We start from the raw sequence: 17739 nt of genomic DNA on the forward strand, positions 1-17739 counted from the left end.
CATATCCTATTAAGTGTTTATAATATTATAGTTTAACCTAATTTAATCATACCTTAATTAATACTGAGAATATATAAAAAGGAGGATTTTCAGTGGTAAGTCACACACTCATCATGAAGACTATTTGGTGTTTTCTTCTGCTGGCCCTGGCCGTCGGTTTGGAAGCCCGTCCTATGGAAAAACCGAGGAGAAAACATGAGGTAAGACTTATTTAATCCACTTTTAAATATTCTATCGTTTTGTTTTGTGCTTTAAAAAAAATACAATTTATTTATTTAAATAAAAATTACCTTATCAGAGTAGCATTTCAATTACGCGCCGTACGACGAAGTAAAATAAGAATATAGACATTTAATCGTATGAGATTGTGTATAAAATACACGTATATTTGCATATATTTTAATGGACTAAAAACAAAAAAAAATCTATTGCATAAAACCTTTAAGAAATATTCTTCAACTAATTGTTTTTAATAGTAAATCTAAATCATTATTTTCGGTAGGCCTTATTTACTATTATCATTCCATATCTCAACAAACTCTATGATGAGTTTAAATTAATTTATGAGGAACTGGTTTAAAGTAAACTTTTAAATGATAGCATTATCGTTAAAAGTGTGGAAAGTAATAAATAAAGATACGTTTGGAATAAATAATCATTCGTTAGAAACTACATGTTGTACTAAAAAAATGATAGATGGAGTAGGAGATTGATCTTGATTAATGATGATGCGGTTGGAAGTTACGGTCGATAGAAATTCGTCGATGACCTGGCTATTGAGGAACTGAAGTTAAATTCTTACAATTATACTTAGATATCAGTGGTGTACTGAACTTGATATGGCTCCTAAACCTGTCAAATTGCAAATTCCAAATTTTGTTTCTTCGAAACAATCTTTTGATGCTTAATTTTAATACTCTTAATGAAATTGGTCTAGATAACGTACAGCATATTAAGCTATTATATTCAGAATTATTTAAAGTGGTATCTGCATGTCTCAGATATTGTTACTAAATCTTCTAAAAGATTATTTTAACCTAATGTTCTAAAGAAGGTTATTGTAATTACCTTAAAACACCTTAAGGTAATAACAGACATTGCATTGTCTGTTACTGGTTTACCCACTCTTGTTGAGAGAAGAAACAAACTGGTGTTGTCTTTCGGGGAAGGCTTATTAAAATCCGAGCTGTTTAGAGAAATACTTCCCCCTCTTCATAAGCCAGCTCGGTCTCTCAGATTCAACCGCTTTCTAGAAGTACCTCATTGTAAAACCAGCAGACTTAGGTCATCTCCAGTTCCCACCATGGTGGATATAATTAATAGGCACCACTAGCTCGTTTTTAGATATGTAATAAGTGAATGTTTTAAGGTTTTTTATTCATGTATGTTTTATAATTTTATGGTACGATATCTAATTTTAATTAGATGTTTCTATTTTTATGGCAATTTTAACTAATTTTTTATTATTTTGTAATACATTTCATTTCAGTCCTTGACTGTCGTTTTGTAATATATTTTTATATACCGAATAAATAAAAATAAAAATAAATAAAACAAATGTTTTACACAGAATAATTGTTAATACAAATAAAATAATATGGGAAATTATTATTGATAATTTAGGAAGAGTGGTAAAAATAAAATATATTTGTATGATGGCAATGTTTTATAATATAAAAAATTAGAAAGCTTACCCTTATTTATGTATTTATTCAATTGTGTATATTCAATGTTTAGGGGCTGGATGATTTGAATACTTCATACATGATAAATCCTATGTTTGTTTATGTTTAGCACGTGTAGGCCTATGGTTTATTTTTTTGTAACAAAAAGTAAAAAGAAAGGTAGGTCTAGGCCTATTGGACCTTTTTTTAGATATTGGCGTCACGTATCAATACTAATTTAAAAAAAAAAAAAAAAAAAAAAAAAAAAAAAAATTATTTCTAATACTGCTAATTCTTCAGCAAGCTCACTTAGAATTCTAGATACTTACATCTTAGACTGTCTGTCTGGTACTGAAAGTTTTAAATGGATTTGTATTTGTCAGGAGTTATCCACAGTGAATTTACTGACAGTTGGTCCCCATGGGGGAACATATTACGACTTATCGGGATACTATTATATCGCCATACATTATTATTATTTATTATTAAATATTATTATTTCCTTTATATTTCATATTCAGATTGATATCATATATATTGTATTCAAATTGATATCATATATATTGTATTCAAATTGATATCATATAATTATATTGTATTCAAAATGTTATTATTATGTTCTATTTTGTAAATAGATAACAATGTAACAAAACATTTGTTGCTTCACTAGTTGGTTGATTTGGTTGATGATTAGTAAAACTATTTCTCCTTATTTAATACAGTCAAAGGCAAAATTCAATGAAATCAACGTTAATGAATATGTTAATGATATGATAATCAGTGAAGAACAGCAACAAATTATCGATGGAATAAAGACTAGTGGTAGATCAAGGCGCACTGCCTACAGCGGTCCAGCAACGTGGCCTGACGGAATCGTAACGTGGCAATATAAACCTGACGACAACACAATTGGTAAGACGCTATACACCTTTCTTTTTCACATAGAAAAACACCAAAGTTTGCACACACCAAACCGCATGAATCCAGCGTTTCGCAGAGAAAAAACATTTCAACCACAAGAGCGAATAGCTGCAATGTTCATTAAATTCCGAAGTAGTAGCCTACTAATTAGGCCTAGTATTAATTAATACTAGCGAACGCTAATTTCCTAAGCTCTGATGGGTTGCGCAACTTTTCGCTTCTTAGAAATAGAAACAATTCGAACTAACAATTCCGCTGAAGCAAAAAACTAAAGAATTAGAGAGTCGCCATAGAGAGGGAAACATGAATTCGCATGCGTATAAGCTGAAACTTGCGATTCCCGGCTTTAGGCAGCAGGTCGCCTGGGTTTGTGTTAACTCTTGTGTTTTGCTAGGCAGTGTAAAAGTGGTATTGTTATAATGATAATTAAGACATTTTTTAAATTATCGATTTTGTCAAACTACAATAATTGTACTTGTATTTTTAAATAATAGCCTTTCAATATTGAAATGAGTTATTTTACTGTGTTTACTGTGGGGAATATAAACACATTTTAAAATTATTTGATTTAGTATCAAATTCTGATTCTGAAAGGAAGGATAGTAAAATTTACTAGAATTAAATATTCATCAAAACTTAAAATTTGCAATTACATGGTATTAGCTAATTTGGATGTTATTTACTTTTTCCTCAAACAGTAACTAATCATGGAAGTCGAATAATCGAAGCTATGGAGATACTATCGGATAAGACTTGTCTTACATTCGAGGAATTTGATAGTAGTACTATGGCAGATTCGAAGCCAAGACTAGTGTTTGCTACTCCTGAGGGCGGGTAAGTTTGTGTTTTTATATTTATAGCCCATTTCTAGGCTCTAACCTGCGTAGTTGTCGTGTAATTTGGAATTAGCTCAATTTAATAACAGAAAAGTATTATTTAATTGTGATAACGCGCTCGAATGCACGTTCAGCTCTCATTTTAGGCATTTTGAGAATGCATTGTTGTCTGATTTACAGTAATGTTTTTCCTCATATGACCCTCTGTTCAGATTTTTTTTAATTTAACATGGTATGTTTATGGGATTTTCGGACACCATGTCGTATGAGCAAAACATTATTATAAAGTGTTCCTTAAAAATTGACCTACATCACTTTAAAAAAATGTGATCGCCTAATATCAGTCGAAAAAACACCACAGTGTACGCTGCTTACGACGTTTTTACCACCGTTTTATTGCGGTGCAATGGTGGTGCCTATGTGTGTTTTTTTTATTTCATTATAATTATAGGTGCTATGCGTCGTTGGGCTTTACGGATGATACTGAAGATAACTTTGTTTTTTTGGGGAATTCAGGTTGTAACACCGTACGTACCCAATTTTTTGTTCGAATTTATATTTATTGTTTTGTTATAGTTTGCTATTGTTGTTGCTTACTTGCTTTTTGTTCATTATTCAGGCAAATAAGATAAATTTTACAAAATAAGACAAACAAGAAGGTAAGAAAGATCAGTCACTCGTTGCGAGGAATATACAAAATCAGCCGAGGTCATCAAAAATAATCAACAACTAAAATAAATAATAAACACCCTCAACCAAAAAAAAAAAAAAAAACCTGGATCCGCCTCCTATGGCAGAATCATCCTCATCAGGATACAAATTATGGACCTCTTTTAAATATTTTATGCTGTACGTCAAAACTACGGTTCTTGATCCATTTTCTCGTTTTACTCCTGGCGAAGGTTGCAACTCTCTGATTTGTTTGTTTACATTTATCAACAGATCGGAGTCGTGATACACGAGATAGGGCATGCTATCGGAAGGCGTCACGAACATACTCGGCCAGATCGTGACGAGTTTATAGATGTGATAACAGAAAACATCGAATCCGGCTTCCAATCGCAGTTTGATATAGTTACGACTCAGAGCACTCTTTCGGTACCATACGATCTTGGTTCTGTTATGCATTATAGTCGTAACGTAAGTTTGTATTAATTAATTTTTGGAACAATTATTTCTATATTATTGATTGATTGATTACTTTATTTCAGAATAACAAAATTCATAAAAAATAGAGTTTCAAAGAAAACGAAATCACATTAAAATCCTGCAAAGTGAATCTAAGATAATTTTTACTTTTCAGAACTCTTACTTTAAAAATTGTCTGCTTTCTTAACTTAATAATATAAATCTACCTTTCAGTAAAGTTTCAGCGTAACAAAAAAGAACTTTGCACTTGAATAATTTGTTCTTCACGCCTGTAGAGATTAGTGTCTATTTTAATTTTGGTATGCATTATGTAAATGCCTCCTCACAAGTTTCGTTATACAATTTTCATAATTTGTTCATCTGAAATTGTTAAAATGAATTTTCATCTCTTCTTAGGTATAGGCCTACATCGCATCTAACAGTTTGTCTTGCTCGATTTTTTCCAAATTATGATGTTGATTAAAGATGTATTGTCCCTTGAAACACAAAAAAATGAAGGTCAAAATATTCTAAATTTAAAGTGGCCATATCAAAGTAATATTAAAGTTATTCACTTTAAGTCGAACATTTGAGCCAAAAACAACAAGTTTACGTAATTAACAGGTAAATTAGTTTGATTACATTTCATCTAGAAAATCGTCACGAGCGAAAGTAAACAAAGATTTCAAACCATGAGTATGCATTATGTATATGCTAAATTAGGATTGTTTAAAACTCGTCACGGTTAAGAAGGTATTTTCACACAGATCGTGAGGAAGTTTTATGATTATGCATACAGAGTAGCCAAACAAGCGCGTTTCATTATGGGATATGTTTTGATTGAAAACTTTGACTGGAAGTCAAAGTTATTTTTTAAACAAAAAAACATCTGTATTTCAATGAATTTTTTGTTTTTTTCGAAAAATTTTTGGTGATAGTTAATAACTATTATGATACTTCAAAATGACCCACCTTTTTTCGAAATCTTTTATTTTTTATTTTTTTGGAATTAGTCAAAGGGACAATACATCTTTAAGGAAAAGATAAAATCATGACGTCAACTAGACAATGTTGTTTTTTATTTGTTCCAATGATCAAAATCAAAATAATTCAGCTAATAAAAATGCTATTTTTATTTGTTTCATTAGACATTCAAAAAAAATGATCTTGCGGATACGGATTATGTTATAGAAACTCATGATGCTATGAAACAACTGAGTTTTGGACAACAGCAATCCCTTAGTCACGTGGACAGTCAGTTTATCAATGCACTTTACGAATGTAACGGTAAGTTCTTTTAATTTTATTCCTTCAATTTATGTTTATTTTTACATTTAATATAATGTCATGAAATCGTAATTATTATTAATGTCATAATCCACACATACCAACACATTGTCAACATGTATTGGATCAAGATTTCATTTGGAAAAGTAGTTTATGAAATAGATTGTTTTACCAGTCTTAAGTATTGATAAAAAGTTTTCGGTACACCTCGTATTATAGTTATGAAAGGAACTGTTTCTATCAATATGTCTTAATCGTCCTCGCAGTAAGAACGACCAGTTATCGCCGTATTCTTATTTCTTTCTTGATATAATTACATATTTGTTCCTGTTGATATAAAGTTTGCGGTACACCACGTGTATTAGTTCTGAAAATAACTGTTGAGTTTTTCGACGTTTCGATCAATATGCTTTGATCGTCCTCAGGTCCTCAGGAGTTCTTTTCAGAACTAATACACGTGGTGTACCGCAAACTTTATATCAACATTTGATTTCGCCATGCAAACCTTCAAACAATATATTTGTTCTTCCTGGTTAAACTCATGTATATTTTCATCTTAATCGTTAAATTGAAAATGTATTATTCTTAGCAATTAATGTCAGTAGTTTGTCTATTTTCTCATTTTGTTGTCAAATCCATAATTTCCTATAGCTTCTTCTAATTAAAACTTCTTTTAATTTAAAGCTGATTGCAGTGAGAGTGAATTGCAGCAAAACTGTAAAAACGGTGGCTTTGTCGGTAAGGACTGCGCATGTGTTTGCCCAGATGGATTAGGCGGAGAATACTGCCAGTCTTTAACGGCAATCTCGTCAGATGTGGATGGTAAGTAGACTCAAATAATTTAAATTTGTTCCTTTAAATGCATTGTCCCACAAAACATGAACAATTAAGATAATAAAATCAAACTTGTAATTGGTCATTTTGTAGTTTTATAAAGTTTACATTTTCTTCGAAAAAAACCTAGTCTAAATTATGATTTTCCTTATGAAGAAACGGCTTACATTTAAACCTGTTTTTTACTTAAATGTTGGCTTTATCATGTCAGGTAATTTATATTTCAATTCAATTATTATGTGACATTGAAATAACTTACTAAACGAAAACAAATTGTATTATTTTTTTATATTATGACGTATTACTATTCTGCTGTAAGTATTACTTTTGTTGAATTACTTTATTATTTCTAAGATTGTGGTGGTCATTTCACGAGTGACAACGGGAACATAAAGACGCCGAATTATCCTCAAGACTATCCACTAAATATAGACTGCACCTACTTAATTGAAGTAAGTTTGCAACAAAATATTAATTACAAAAAATGTTGATGTAAACTGTCCTATGAAGAGGAAGTGCTGAACTGTGTCTATTTAAGAGTAAATTCGGCACATATACTTAATATTTTTTCTGTTGCACATAATAATCCAAAACGAATACGATATGTTAAACAATAACCACTGTAGATCCCGCATAATTGAGGGATACTATTTTTCCTTTTGTTTTAGGCACCGGAAGGCTATACAGTTGTATTATATTTTGAAGCATTTTCGATTGAAGAAGATTCTACTTGCTATTGGGACCAAGTTTATATACGTTACGATGGCTTACAATTTGATACATCAGCACCTTTGTACGTTACCTGTATCAATTTCAATACCACGTACATTTCGGTGTCTGATCATTTCGGCCGCAAGTTGGGACGAATACATTATAGTGTGCCACTTTTGTCGTAATGTACTCAATTGTCTTTATTGGGTCCGACGAGGGTTGGTCGGCTATAATCACTGCCATCTTTACTCACCATTGTTGTTTAAGAACATTTGTATTAATCTATTTTGGTAGGTATGTTCCTTGGGCGGTGACTCGATTCAATGGCGTCCAAAAGAATATGTGTTCTTATTGGCCCACCTTATAATGGTCGTCCCATATCCAACGGCCGAAATTAACGGCACTGTCAATGTGCACTGTTTTGAAACCTACAGTGTAAGTTAGGTTTGCATGCTTTTTTTGTTTTTGTTTTTTTTAACACGAGCATCGTTTAAATGCACGCCTAGAGAAATTCCACATGCCGATTGCATTGCTTCCTCTATAGGAATCTTTTGTTCAATAATGCTTTGTTAAGTAATGGAGACGTAACGCAGGGACCCAAGATGCAAGTGAGCTGACCTATGACAAGCATAATGACTTAACATATACAATATTTTCTTAGGTTTTGTGGCACCTCCCTTCAGCATGAAACTATACAGTCAATTGGAAATACTATAATGTTGGAGTTTCACTCAGATGATTTCTGGACAGAACCTGGATTTAGTGCCACATACACATTTGTATCTAGTAAGAATATTTCACATACAGTACACATAGTAATGAATATTATAAAACAGAATATTTCTATTTAATTGAATAGCTGATCATTACTATTACTACCCGTCAGATCAAACCATCAAACATGTTTTCGTTTTTTCAAGATGAAACTCTTCTAATCAGATTTATTATTTTAAGCCATTGGTTACACACATTTTAAGATGGGAAATGCCAGCATTACAGAATGAATGCTCTTATCCAATCAATAGAATACTTTAAACAATTTTCAATTTTTCAATTTTGAATGTCTCCTGTATTACTTCCACTATGTAATATACATGATAATACACAATAAAATCATATTAAACTAGTTTTTTAATACATAAAATTGCATATAAATACAATAAAGAGTAGTTGAGACAAGATATTTCAAGCCACAATTCATCATAAGAATACACCTGCTAAGGAAAATACAACATCTGATACGGAAAAGGGGGACTCTGAAAATTGCCAACTGAAATGGAACGGTAAATTAATAATTAAATCATCAGAAAGACTTTAATTTTGACCCAACCCAGGATATTAAAAATATAGCAAATGAAGATAACCCTGAATTAATAGGACAACATTTGCGATCGTGATATTTTGAAAATTATGATTCAAATAATGATTTTAATATTTCTTTGTCATTCTAGTCTCTAGAATATTACGTCATTCTTGGAACAAATCAATGAAATTAATAGGTCTATGTTCTAATACTAACGTTGCTGAAAATGAGAACACGTTGAATGCTTATTTACCAAAATGTATTAAAATTTATTTTTCACATCAGATAAAATCTGAGATAACTATCTTGAAAATATTCTTTTTTTCAAACCAATAATTAGTAAAAACTAACCTTGACAGTTTCGCTGTCCTGATCGGGCAGCTTCTTCAGAAATAATGACGATCTGTCATCAAACAGACTGACCTCTAGAGGGCCTATTCTGTTTAATGACAGGACAGCGAAACTGTCAAGGTTAGTTTTTACTAATTGTTGGTTTCAAAAAAAGAATATTTTCAAGATACTTATACCTACAAACCAGATGAACATTTTCAATCAATATAGATAACTACTTTAATTGCGTGGCATTGTGTTTGTATTGAAGAAAAATTTTAAATTACTGTATTGTTTCCGAATAAGATTGGGGTTCTTGGTCTGAATGGGGTGACTGCAGTGCTACTTGTGGTACAGCAACCAAGACTCGTAGCAGAGAGTGCACAACCACTGACTGTATTGGTGACAGTACAGAAGAATTGTCATGTGATCTAGATGGATGTTCAAATGGTACGTATAACGGCATCGTATTTCTGTGATAAGATTAGCATTCTCTGGACACGATAGACTATTAGGCCTATAATAGACATTTATTCGTCAGGAGCTCAACTCACTCCTAATGCTATTCAATAAGGTAGCAGAATACGACTACTGAACAATTCATGTTTGCTGCATGGATTAGCTACGAAAAGCATATTAGTGGCCTGGTATAACGCATTATTTACATTATGTGTTTTATTAGCCTTATGTGATGTCGCATTTCCTGCTAATGACTGGGAAAAGTACACAATGTTGCTTTTCTTCATTACCAAGTTAACAAAAGTTAAACTACTGTCCAACATTTCAAATTAACTTACAACATAGCATACCAGCATTACCGTTAACAACCTTTTAAAATGCTAGACAATGTATTGTTTTACACATAGTGGGGTTCTTGGTCTGTTTACCTATACATAATATATTAATTGATGTACTGTTCTTATACAGAGTGGGGTTCTTGGTCTGAATGGAGTGACTGCAGTGCCACTTGTGGTACAGCAACCAAGACTCGTAGCAGAGAGTGTGCAACCACTGACTGTACCGGTGACATTACGGAAGAAACATCATGTGATCTAGATGGATGTCCAAATGGTACGTATAATGGCATCGTATTTCTGTGATACCAGATAAAAATTGCCATTCAAAGTATATTATTAGCTGCCTTTCATTTTGTTTGCTTTTCTGTTATTACTACTATTATTGTTTTACTACATTTACCCTTATATATTTTTTTTTTTACCATTGTTGAATAAATGTTATTAAACATTGAACGTTTCAAATACTAGCTATTGTATTCTTCTTATACAGAGTGGGGTTCTTGGTCTGAATGGGGTGACTGCAGTGCCACTTGTGGTACAGCAACCAAGACTCGTATCAGAGAGTGCGCAACCATTGACTGTATTGGTGACACTACGGAAGAATTGTCATGTGATCTAGATGGATGTCCAAATGGTACGTATTATATTGTTAATTAAAAAAATGTGTGACAAGCAATTTGTTTTCTTTTTAACTCTCTGTGAGTTAAATACAGACCAGACATACGTCATTTAGAATTGTCAACATAGTTACATTTTCAATCTTATTGTCTGTATTATTGAAGATAAAATTAGTTGTTTATAGACCGCAGATAAATATTCCTTATTTTTTAGATGCTATAGGTTTAAGCACGAATTAAAACCTATAAAATAAAATTCAAATGAATAATAAAATTTTATTTTAAACTTTTCATGATGATTCTATACATACTAGATAATAATACTGTTCTTATACAGAGTGGGGTTCTTGGTCTGAATGGGGTGACTGCAGTGCTACTTGTGGTACAGCAACCAAGACGCGTAGCAGAGAGTGCGCAACTAATGACTGTATTGGTGACACTACGGAAGAATTGTCATGTGATCTAGATAGATGTCCAAATGGTACGTATATTATATTGGTAATTAAAAAATGTGTGACAAGCAATTTGTTTTCTTTTTAACTCTCTGTGAGTTAAATACAGACCAGACATACGTCATTTAGAATTTTCAACATAGTTACATTTTCAATCTTATTGTCTGTATTATTGAAGATAAAATTAGTTGTTTATAGACCGCAGATAAATATTCCTTATTTTTTAGATGCTATAGGTTTAAGCACGAATTAAAACCTATAAAATAAAATTCAAATGAATAATAACATTTTATTTTAAACTTGTCATGATGATTCATTACATACTAGATAATAATACTGTTCTTATACAGAGTGGGGTTCTTGGTCTGAATGGGGTGACTGCAGTGCTACTTGTGGTACAGCAACCAAGACTCGTAGCAGAGAGTGCGCAACAACGGACTGTATTGGTGACACTACGGAAGAGACATCATGTGATCTAGATGATTGTCCAGGTAAATGATGCTCAAGGTAGTATATTATTTAAATAATATACTACATTTTAAAAATATACTACTGACTATTATTTTTTGGAAAATAACTGACTATTATGTTTATGAATTATTACATCTTCCATTCTGGTGTCGTTGTCGATTGTTGTCGTCGTCGTTATTATCGTTATCATCGATAATGATAAAAAAAAATACAGGTTATTATTGCAATTTTTAATTAAATCGTGTATGCTAAGTTAGCATCATTTCGCAATGTTTAAACGGTGCCTCTTTACTAATACTAACCATTTTGTTTCTTCCATACAATCAAAAGTTCCTGCTATCGGTGGTTGTACACAAGATGCCAGTGAGAATGTTTATGATGTTATCCAATCTGAGAACTATCCAAGCGGATATCCCACTGAATCAGAATGTAGATGGGTCATTACTGTAAGTGATTACATTTTGCTTATAAAATAAGTCTAGTCTAAGTCTAGTCTAGGCCTATGTGTTTTGAAACTGTACAACCGCATTGTTAGTGATGAATAAAATGCGGCAACCCCAACAACAATTTAAATTTCAATAAAGCCAACAATAAATTCTATATCATTGAATGTAAAAAAAAATGTATCTTTTTCCAGTTTCCATCACCAATTGCCTCTTTTATTGATCGATAACAGTATCAGGTAGTTGTCATAAGAATGGCTTATTGTGACTTCGATAACTCCAGAGGGCGCCATATTTAAAAGGTCAATCGGGACTAAAATTTCCAGCTAAGCTAGCGCGATATTTAAAAGGTCAATTGGGACTAAAATGTCCATCTAGGCTAGCGCGATAAATCTAAATTTACATCATCGCGCCTGTCTCGCTCCTATTTAAGTTATTTACTCATTACTCTCCAGGTGCCTGAAGGAAAATTCGGTTATTTGTATTTTGACCGCTTGGATCTGGAATATGACACCGCTGCTGATGCTTGTTACGATCACATTAGAATCGGAGTTGATGATAACGACTTTCAAAAGTTTGTAGCACATTATTTTATATGAGGGGGAACACGGTGGTGAGACACGTGCACTGCGAAATGATTATGACGTGCCATGGTGATGCCGGGGTGCGATTTTTTTTTTCGTACATAAGTTGGGGACCCCTTCATGAAACGTCACAAAATAAACATGAGTAATTCATCAGTTAAATTTGTTGTTCCGTGTGCACCCAAGCGTATAGCAACAAGAAGTGATTACACTAACTGCGATACGATACTTTCTACAGTAGGCCTAGGATTATAAGTCAATTCACGTGATTGCCTTCGCGCACTCTTCTTCACACAAAATGTGTCGAGTCGAGGCTATCGACAGCTAGGCAAGTACGGCAAGACATTAAACTAAGTAGTAATTCATTGGACATAGCCCAAAGAAAGCTTAGACCCACAAGAATAAAGAATGTGTATAATTTGTGTACTGTATTTTTTTAATTCTGCTATTTTATTATCAAACAATATGCATGTACTCAAAGGAACTTTAAAAATGCGCGTATATGAACACATGAGATGGGAAGATTTGACCCACGAGAATAAAAATGTGTTTTTGTGTAATGTTTATTGTTTAATTTTGCTGACTTATTACTCGGATTGTGTCATACCAAAGATAGTGTAACTAGGCCTATCTTTGGTCATACCTAATACACACACACCCACACAGGTACTACTAGAATAGACGGGAATAGACATGGGTTTAGAGACTAATAATTAGGCCTAATAGTATTAATAGAAACTATAGTTTTAACACGTAATTCTTTAGTAAAAAATTATATTAAAAACACCATAAACTAAAGGCTGATTATTTCGACAATCCACACAAAAGGCCGCTATTCTTCTATGAAATCGCACGCCGCAACAACAGCGGAGATAGGCCTAGAATCGTACGCGTACCGCACTTGTGTCATCACTTCTTGTTTTCTATACGCTTGGGTGCACACGGAACAAGACAATTTAACTGATGAATTATTCATGTTTATTTTGTGACGTTTCATGAGGGGGTCCCCAACTTATGTACGAAAAAAAAAATCGCGGGCGGGGCATGATGGGACATCGGCGCTGTGATATAACGAAGTAGGTCAGAGCCATATATAGAGAGAGTTACGGCATTGAATGGATTAGAAGCCGTGTTTGTGTCCAACTATTCCTATGTAGCGTATGGAGTTGAGTCTTTTGTTTTGAAAATGTATAACGTTCAAAAGGCTTTAATTATCGAATTTAATATCAAAACAATCAATTTGATTAAAGGTTTTTGTTAAAATAATAAAAAAATTATAAAGTTACTGCGAACATGATTTAAAACAACAAAAATAGCAATTTCGGAACGGCTCTGGTTGTGCGCTCCAAGCACGCTCTACGCGTGCGCGTTTAGTTTGTACAGCGATTCTCTATAGTAATGCATTGTTTTTACATTTTGTTGTTTAAAATCATGTTCGCAGTAACTTTATGATTTCGTTATTATCTTAACAAAAACCTTTAAACAAATTGATTGTTTTGATATTAAATTCGATATTTAAAGCCTTGTGAATGTTATACATTTTTTAAGCAAATGACTCGACTCCATACGCTACATAGGCTAGTTGGACACAAACATGGCCGGCGTGCACACCACGTGACTTTCTAAAATCCGTGAACGCAAAGTCGTAACTCTCTCTATATATATGGCTCTGAAGTAGGTGATGCCGAGGCATGATGGGACACTGCATTGCGATATGATGAAGTATGACGTGAAACGGTGATGCCGGGGCATGATGGGACACTGCGCTGCGATATGACAAAGTATAACGTGCCACGGCGATGATGGGTACTGCGCTGCAAGATAACGAGCCATTATTTTATTAATTCATAGTAACAATATTACAAATAAGCTAGTAATGTGAACAAAATTGTTATTGTGAGTGATTTTATAAATATTTACTTTCTATAGATTTTGTGGACAGAATTTGCCTGAAGATATATCTTTTAACAATGAAGCAATTATTAAATTCTATTCGGATGATCAAGTTGGATGGACTGGATTTAAGCTCAGATATGTGGTGAAATCGACTGCTCCTGCTAGTTAGTACAGATATTTTACATTATAAATTAATCATAATAAATTATTCTGATGATAATAATATTTCGGCAAGTTTAATTAAAAAGTACATCATTTACCAGGAGCAAATAATAAGCATGAGCACAAACAGTATAAACTGTTTGTGTAGGCCTATTATTGTTCATTATATTTTGGATCAAACATATACCGTCTATCGATTGATCAGAGCATCACGGGATTAAGTTGATTCGGCTATTATATTAATGTACATTAGCACGTCGGAAAATATAGTAAAAACTAGATTCGAATAATAGTGAGCTAAAACTCGAGCACAGCCTCAACATTAGATGGTATAGGGCGAAGTAATTAAAATAAAACACTACTTTAGAACCATGTGTATACATGTTTGGTATATAGTAACATAAAACAATATTATACTTTAAATTTCTGGTTAACACTAAAGGCCTTGATCTCTCTGAAAAGATAGCATCCCGCCACTCAAAACCAACTCAACCAAATAACTTAAAATGGTAACAAAACGAAAGTCAGTGTACCAGTTAGTACGTGAATTAATGATAGCTTCTTTGTGATTATTAGCCTGGGATAGTTGGAGCAGTTGGGGAGATTGCAGTGCTACTTGTGGAACTGGGTACAAACAGCGGACTAGGACTTGTTCTGGCTCAACGTGCATAGGCCTAAACATGCAGACTATTTCATGCGATCTAAGTCATTGTACTGATAGTAAGCGTTGTATTTGTATTATATTATTATAGGAAATACAATTGCTAAACTGTATACAAATAAAATGAATGTTTATGAGTAAAATGGTACGAATAATTTCATGAGGTAAAAGATGAAACGTTTCTCGAGGCGAAAGCCGAATGAATCTTCCACAAAATTAAATTATTTGTACCATTGTATTAAGAAAAAAATATAAACATGCATTATTCGTTTTATAACACATTATAACAACATATCTAAGTATATCTGCCTAGGCCAGCGATACTAAACATTGTTAGACAGCTGAAATTGTTCTGGGCTAATTATGTTTTTCCCCACTGATTTCACGTCTTATTTCACGAATGAATGTAAATCATACATCTAATTGAAGGGGTTTTTTGTCTAATACATACTACTTTAAGTAAATATTGACTGATCCACGTTTAAAATGCAACCTGTGTGCGCGCCGTCTAGCCAACAGTGCTGCTTTGCTTACAAAATCAGTTTTAATTTTTTTTCATAAAAGAATTGTATTGCGTCATTCACGTTAGTGTGACGATTAAATAGTAAAGTGTAAATTAGATAAGATGTTTGTTGTTTTTTTAGAGTGTGAACCAGCAATGCAACATACAACTACAGATACTGGAGGAATCATCAAGTCCCCCGGATATCCGTTTCAGTACCCAAGAAGTTATTTCATAAATGCGTACAATTTCTGTGATATCACTGTCGATGTACCATCTGGAAAGAAAATCACGTTTGCTTTCGAAGACCTCGATTTAGAATCTTGGATCAACAGCAAACTGTTTCTTAACCGAGGTACCCTCAAGTAAGTAATAATATAAATACGTTTCATCATTTTAATGCTATTTCCCTGGCAAGATTGTGTTGTGTTGTGGAATAGCTTATTCAATGTCACAATGGTTAAATTATTTCCCCATTGTCTGTATTTAAATTTGTTATGAATTTACAAATGAAATTAAGTTTTCTTTTGAATTTTGAGTAATTAATTGAAATAGACACAATCATAAATTTCATTACAACTTATGATGTATTCATGCAATTTGATTGGTTAATTACGCATCACGTGTCATTTGAATTAGCCCTACCTCACGGAAAAGTGATATCTAATGGTTAACCCTCTCTTATGTACGCTCAGCTTTTTGTAAACTTTGAGAGTTCTTTCGTTGAAAAATTCATGATTGCTCTATTTTCAATTCATTAATAATCTTTATTATTTTGTCAATACATTATAGTTAGCGATATCCTATGAATATATAAACTACATTAAAGATCTATTTCAACCTTTTTCTCCTTGAAACATTCTTCTTATGCATTATCATGATGGATTTCATTGCAGAGAAAAAATTAGCGGTAATGATGCCTCACAAACATTCACTTACGAAAACGTTGAATCAGTTGTTGTCAGATTCAAGACTGCTAATAATTCCAACAGAGACAAATACTACAGAGGCTTTTACATGACATATGTTATCGAAGATGCCGATGCATCTTAATTGAGCGTGTAAAAGAACAAGAGGTAGGAAGGAACATGTGCATGTTTCTATTCTTTTTTTAATCATAAATAGAAAGGATGAAAAATAATTAGCTTCAGTTCGATTGATGTATTGTTGAATGTCCATTTCTTTGTCTTCGGTTCTCTTGTACATGTATGGTTCTAGAGTTTCTACTTTCGATGTCTCGGTTTTTAAACACCTCACACGCTCTCTACTATTGATTTGGAAACATTTTTTCTCTCTCTCTTTCAGGTAATGGTTTGACAAAGAAGAAATCGACCGGCTTAACTACGGATTTTGATTTGTTTTAAACAATATTTAAGAATGAATTGTATGTTAGCATTATTCAATCAAGTTATTTAAGGTCTTCGCTCTTTGTAAGAACAAGGCCAATTTTATGATATTCTCCTTTAATGATTGCTGTTGCGTTCCCTTTTCCTTTCAACCACTAACATGTTTCTCAATACTTTCTTTTCTGCATGTCTTTTTTTTTCTCACATTACTACTACTAGTCAAACTAGTTTGAAACTAGTCTTCTTGGTTTCACCTCAAACCTTTCTTTTTAATATAAAAGGTCATCTTGTTTCCAATTTAAATTATCTTCTTGTGGTAGGTTTTCTTTGGTTTTACTTTAAAATTCATTCTAGATATTCCTCTCTTTTTTTCTTGGTAATATTATTCTTTTCTTTTTTTATGATAAATAAAAATTTAATATATTAAGTCATCTTGTCTGGTTCAAAGAGAATCCTAATCACCACAATTTATGATTATTATTATAATTATTAGTGTTATTATTACTATTATTATTATATTGAAATTATTAATTGAGTATTCCATTCTGCTAATGTTATCTTATAAACAGTGCTTATTATTGTCAGGTCATCTGACCCAATATCGTCGAGTTGACCGATCAATGTTACACATCTTGACGGCTTAATTCTAAAGCCTATCTTAATATCTTTTACATTTTACTGTATACAGACCCTCCTGATTCTATTTCTATCAATGCACGGTAACGAGTTTTGCCAATTGGCATTAATTGTTTTAAATAGTAAATAGTGAATAATAAATGCATGATAAAAGCACT

At 32.6% G+C, this 17739-nt stretch overlaps 1 protein-coding gene across 2 annotated transcripts; it reads left to right on the forward strand.

Annotated features, from left to right (window-relative positions):
* The first annotated feature begins 118 nt into the window (after positions 1 to 118).
* LOC140060748 (uncharacterized) lies at positions 119 to 17737 on the forward strand. 2 transcript variants are annotated; one of them, XM_072107084.1, is made up of 22 exons: positions 119 to 200; positions 2387 to 2576; positions 3284 to 3419; positions 3873 to 3948; positions 4364 to 4561; positions 5698 to 5836; positions 6521 to 6658; positions 7025 to 7122; positions 7339 to 7463; positions 8043 to 8167; positions 9321 to 9464; positions 9942 to 10085; positions 10302 to 10445; positions 10766 to 10909; positions 11231 to 11371; positions 11682 to 11797; positions 12250 to 12368; positions 14308 to 14438; positions 15013 to 15156; positions 15742 to 15964; positions 16496 to 16675; positions 16905 to 17737. In XM_072107084.1, exons 1-21 carry the CDS (start codon positions 174 to 176, stop codon positions 16650 to 16652), a joined length of 2859 nt encoding a protein of 952 aa, XP_071963185.1. In that variant the 5' UTR covers positions 119 to 173; the 3' UTR covers positions 16653 to 16675; positions 16905 to 17737. The 2 variants fall into 2 exon arrangements, with proteins under 2 accessions (XP_071963185.1, XP_071963186.1); XM_072107085.1 differs by lacking the exon at positions 10302 to 10445.
* The last annotated feature ends 2 nt before the right edge of the window (positions 17738 to 17739 follow it).

The sequence above is a fragment of the Antedon mediterranea genome, chromosome 10 (genome assembly GCF_964355755.1).
Source record: "Antedon mediterranea chromosome 10, ecAntMedi1.1, whole genome shotgun sequence".
NCBI classification, from domain to species: domain Eukaryota; kingdom Metazoa; phylum Echinodermata; class Crinoidea; order Comatulida; family Antedonidae; genus Antedon; species Antedon mediterranea.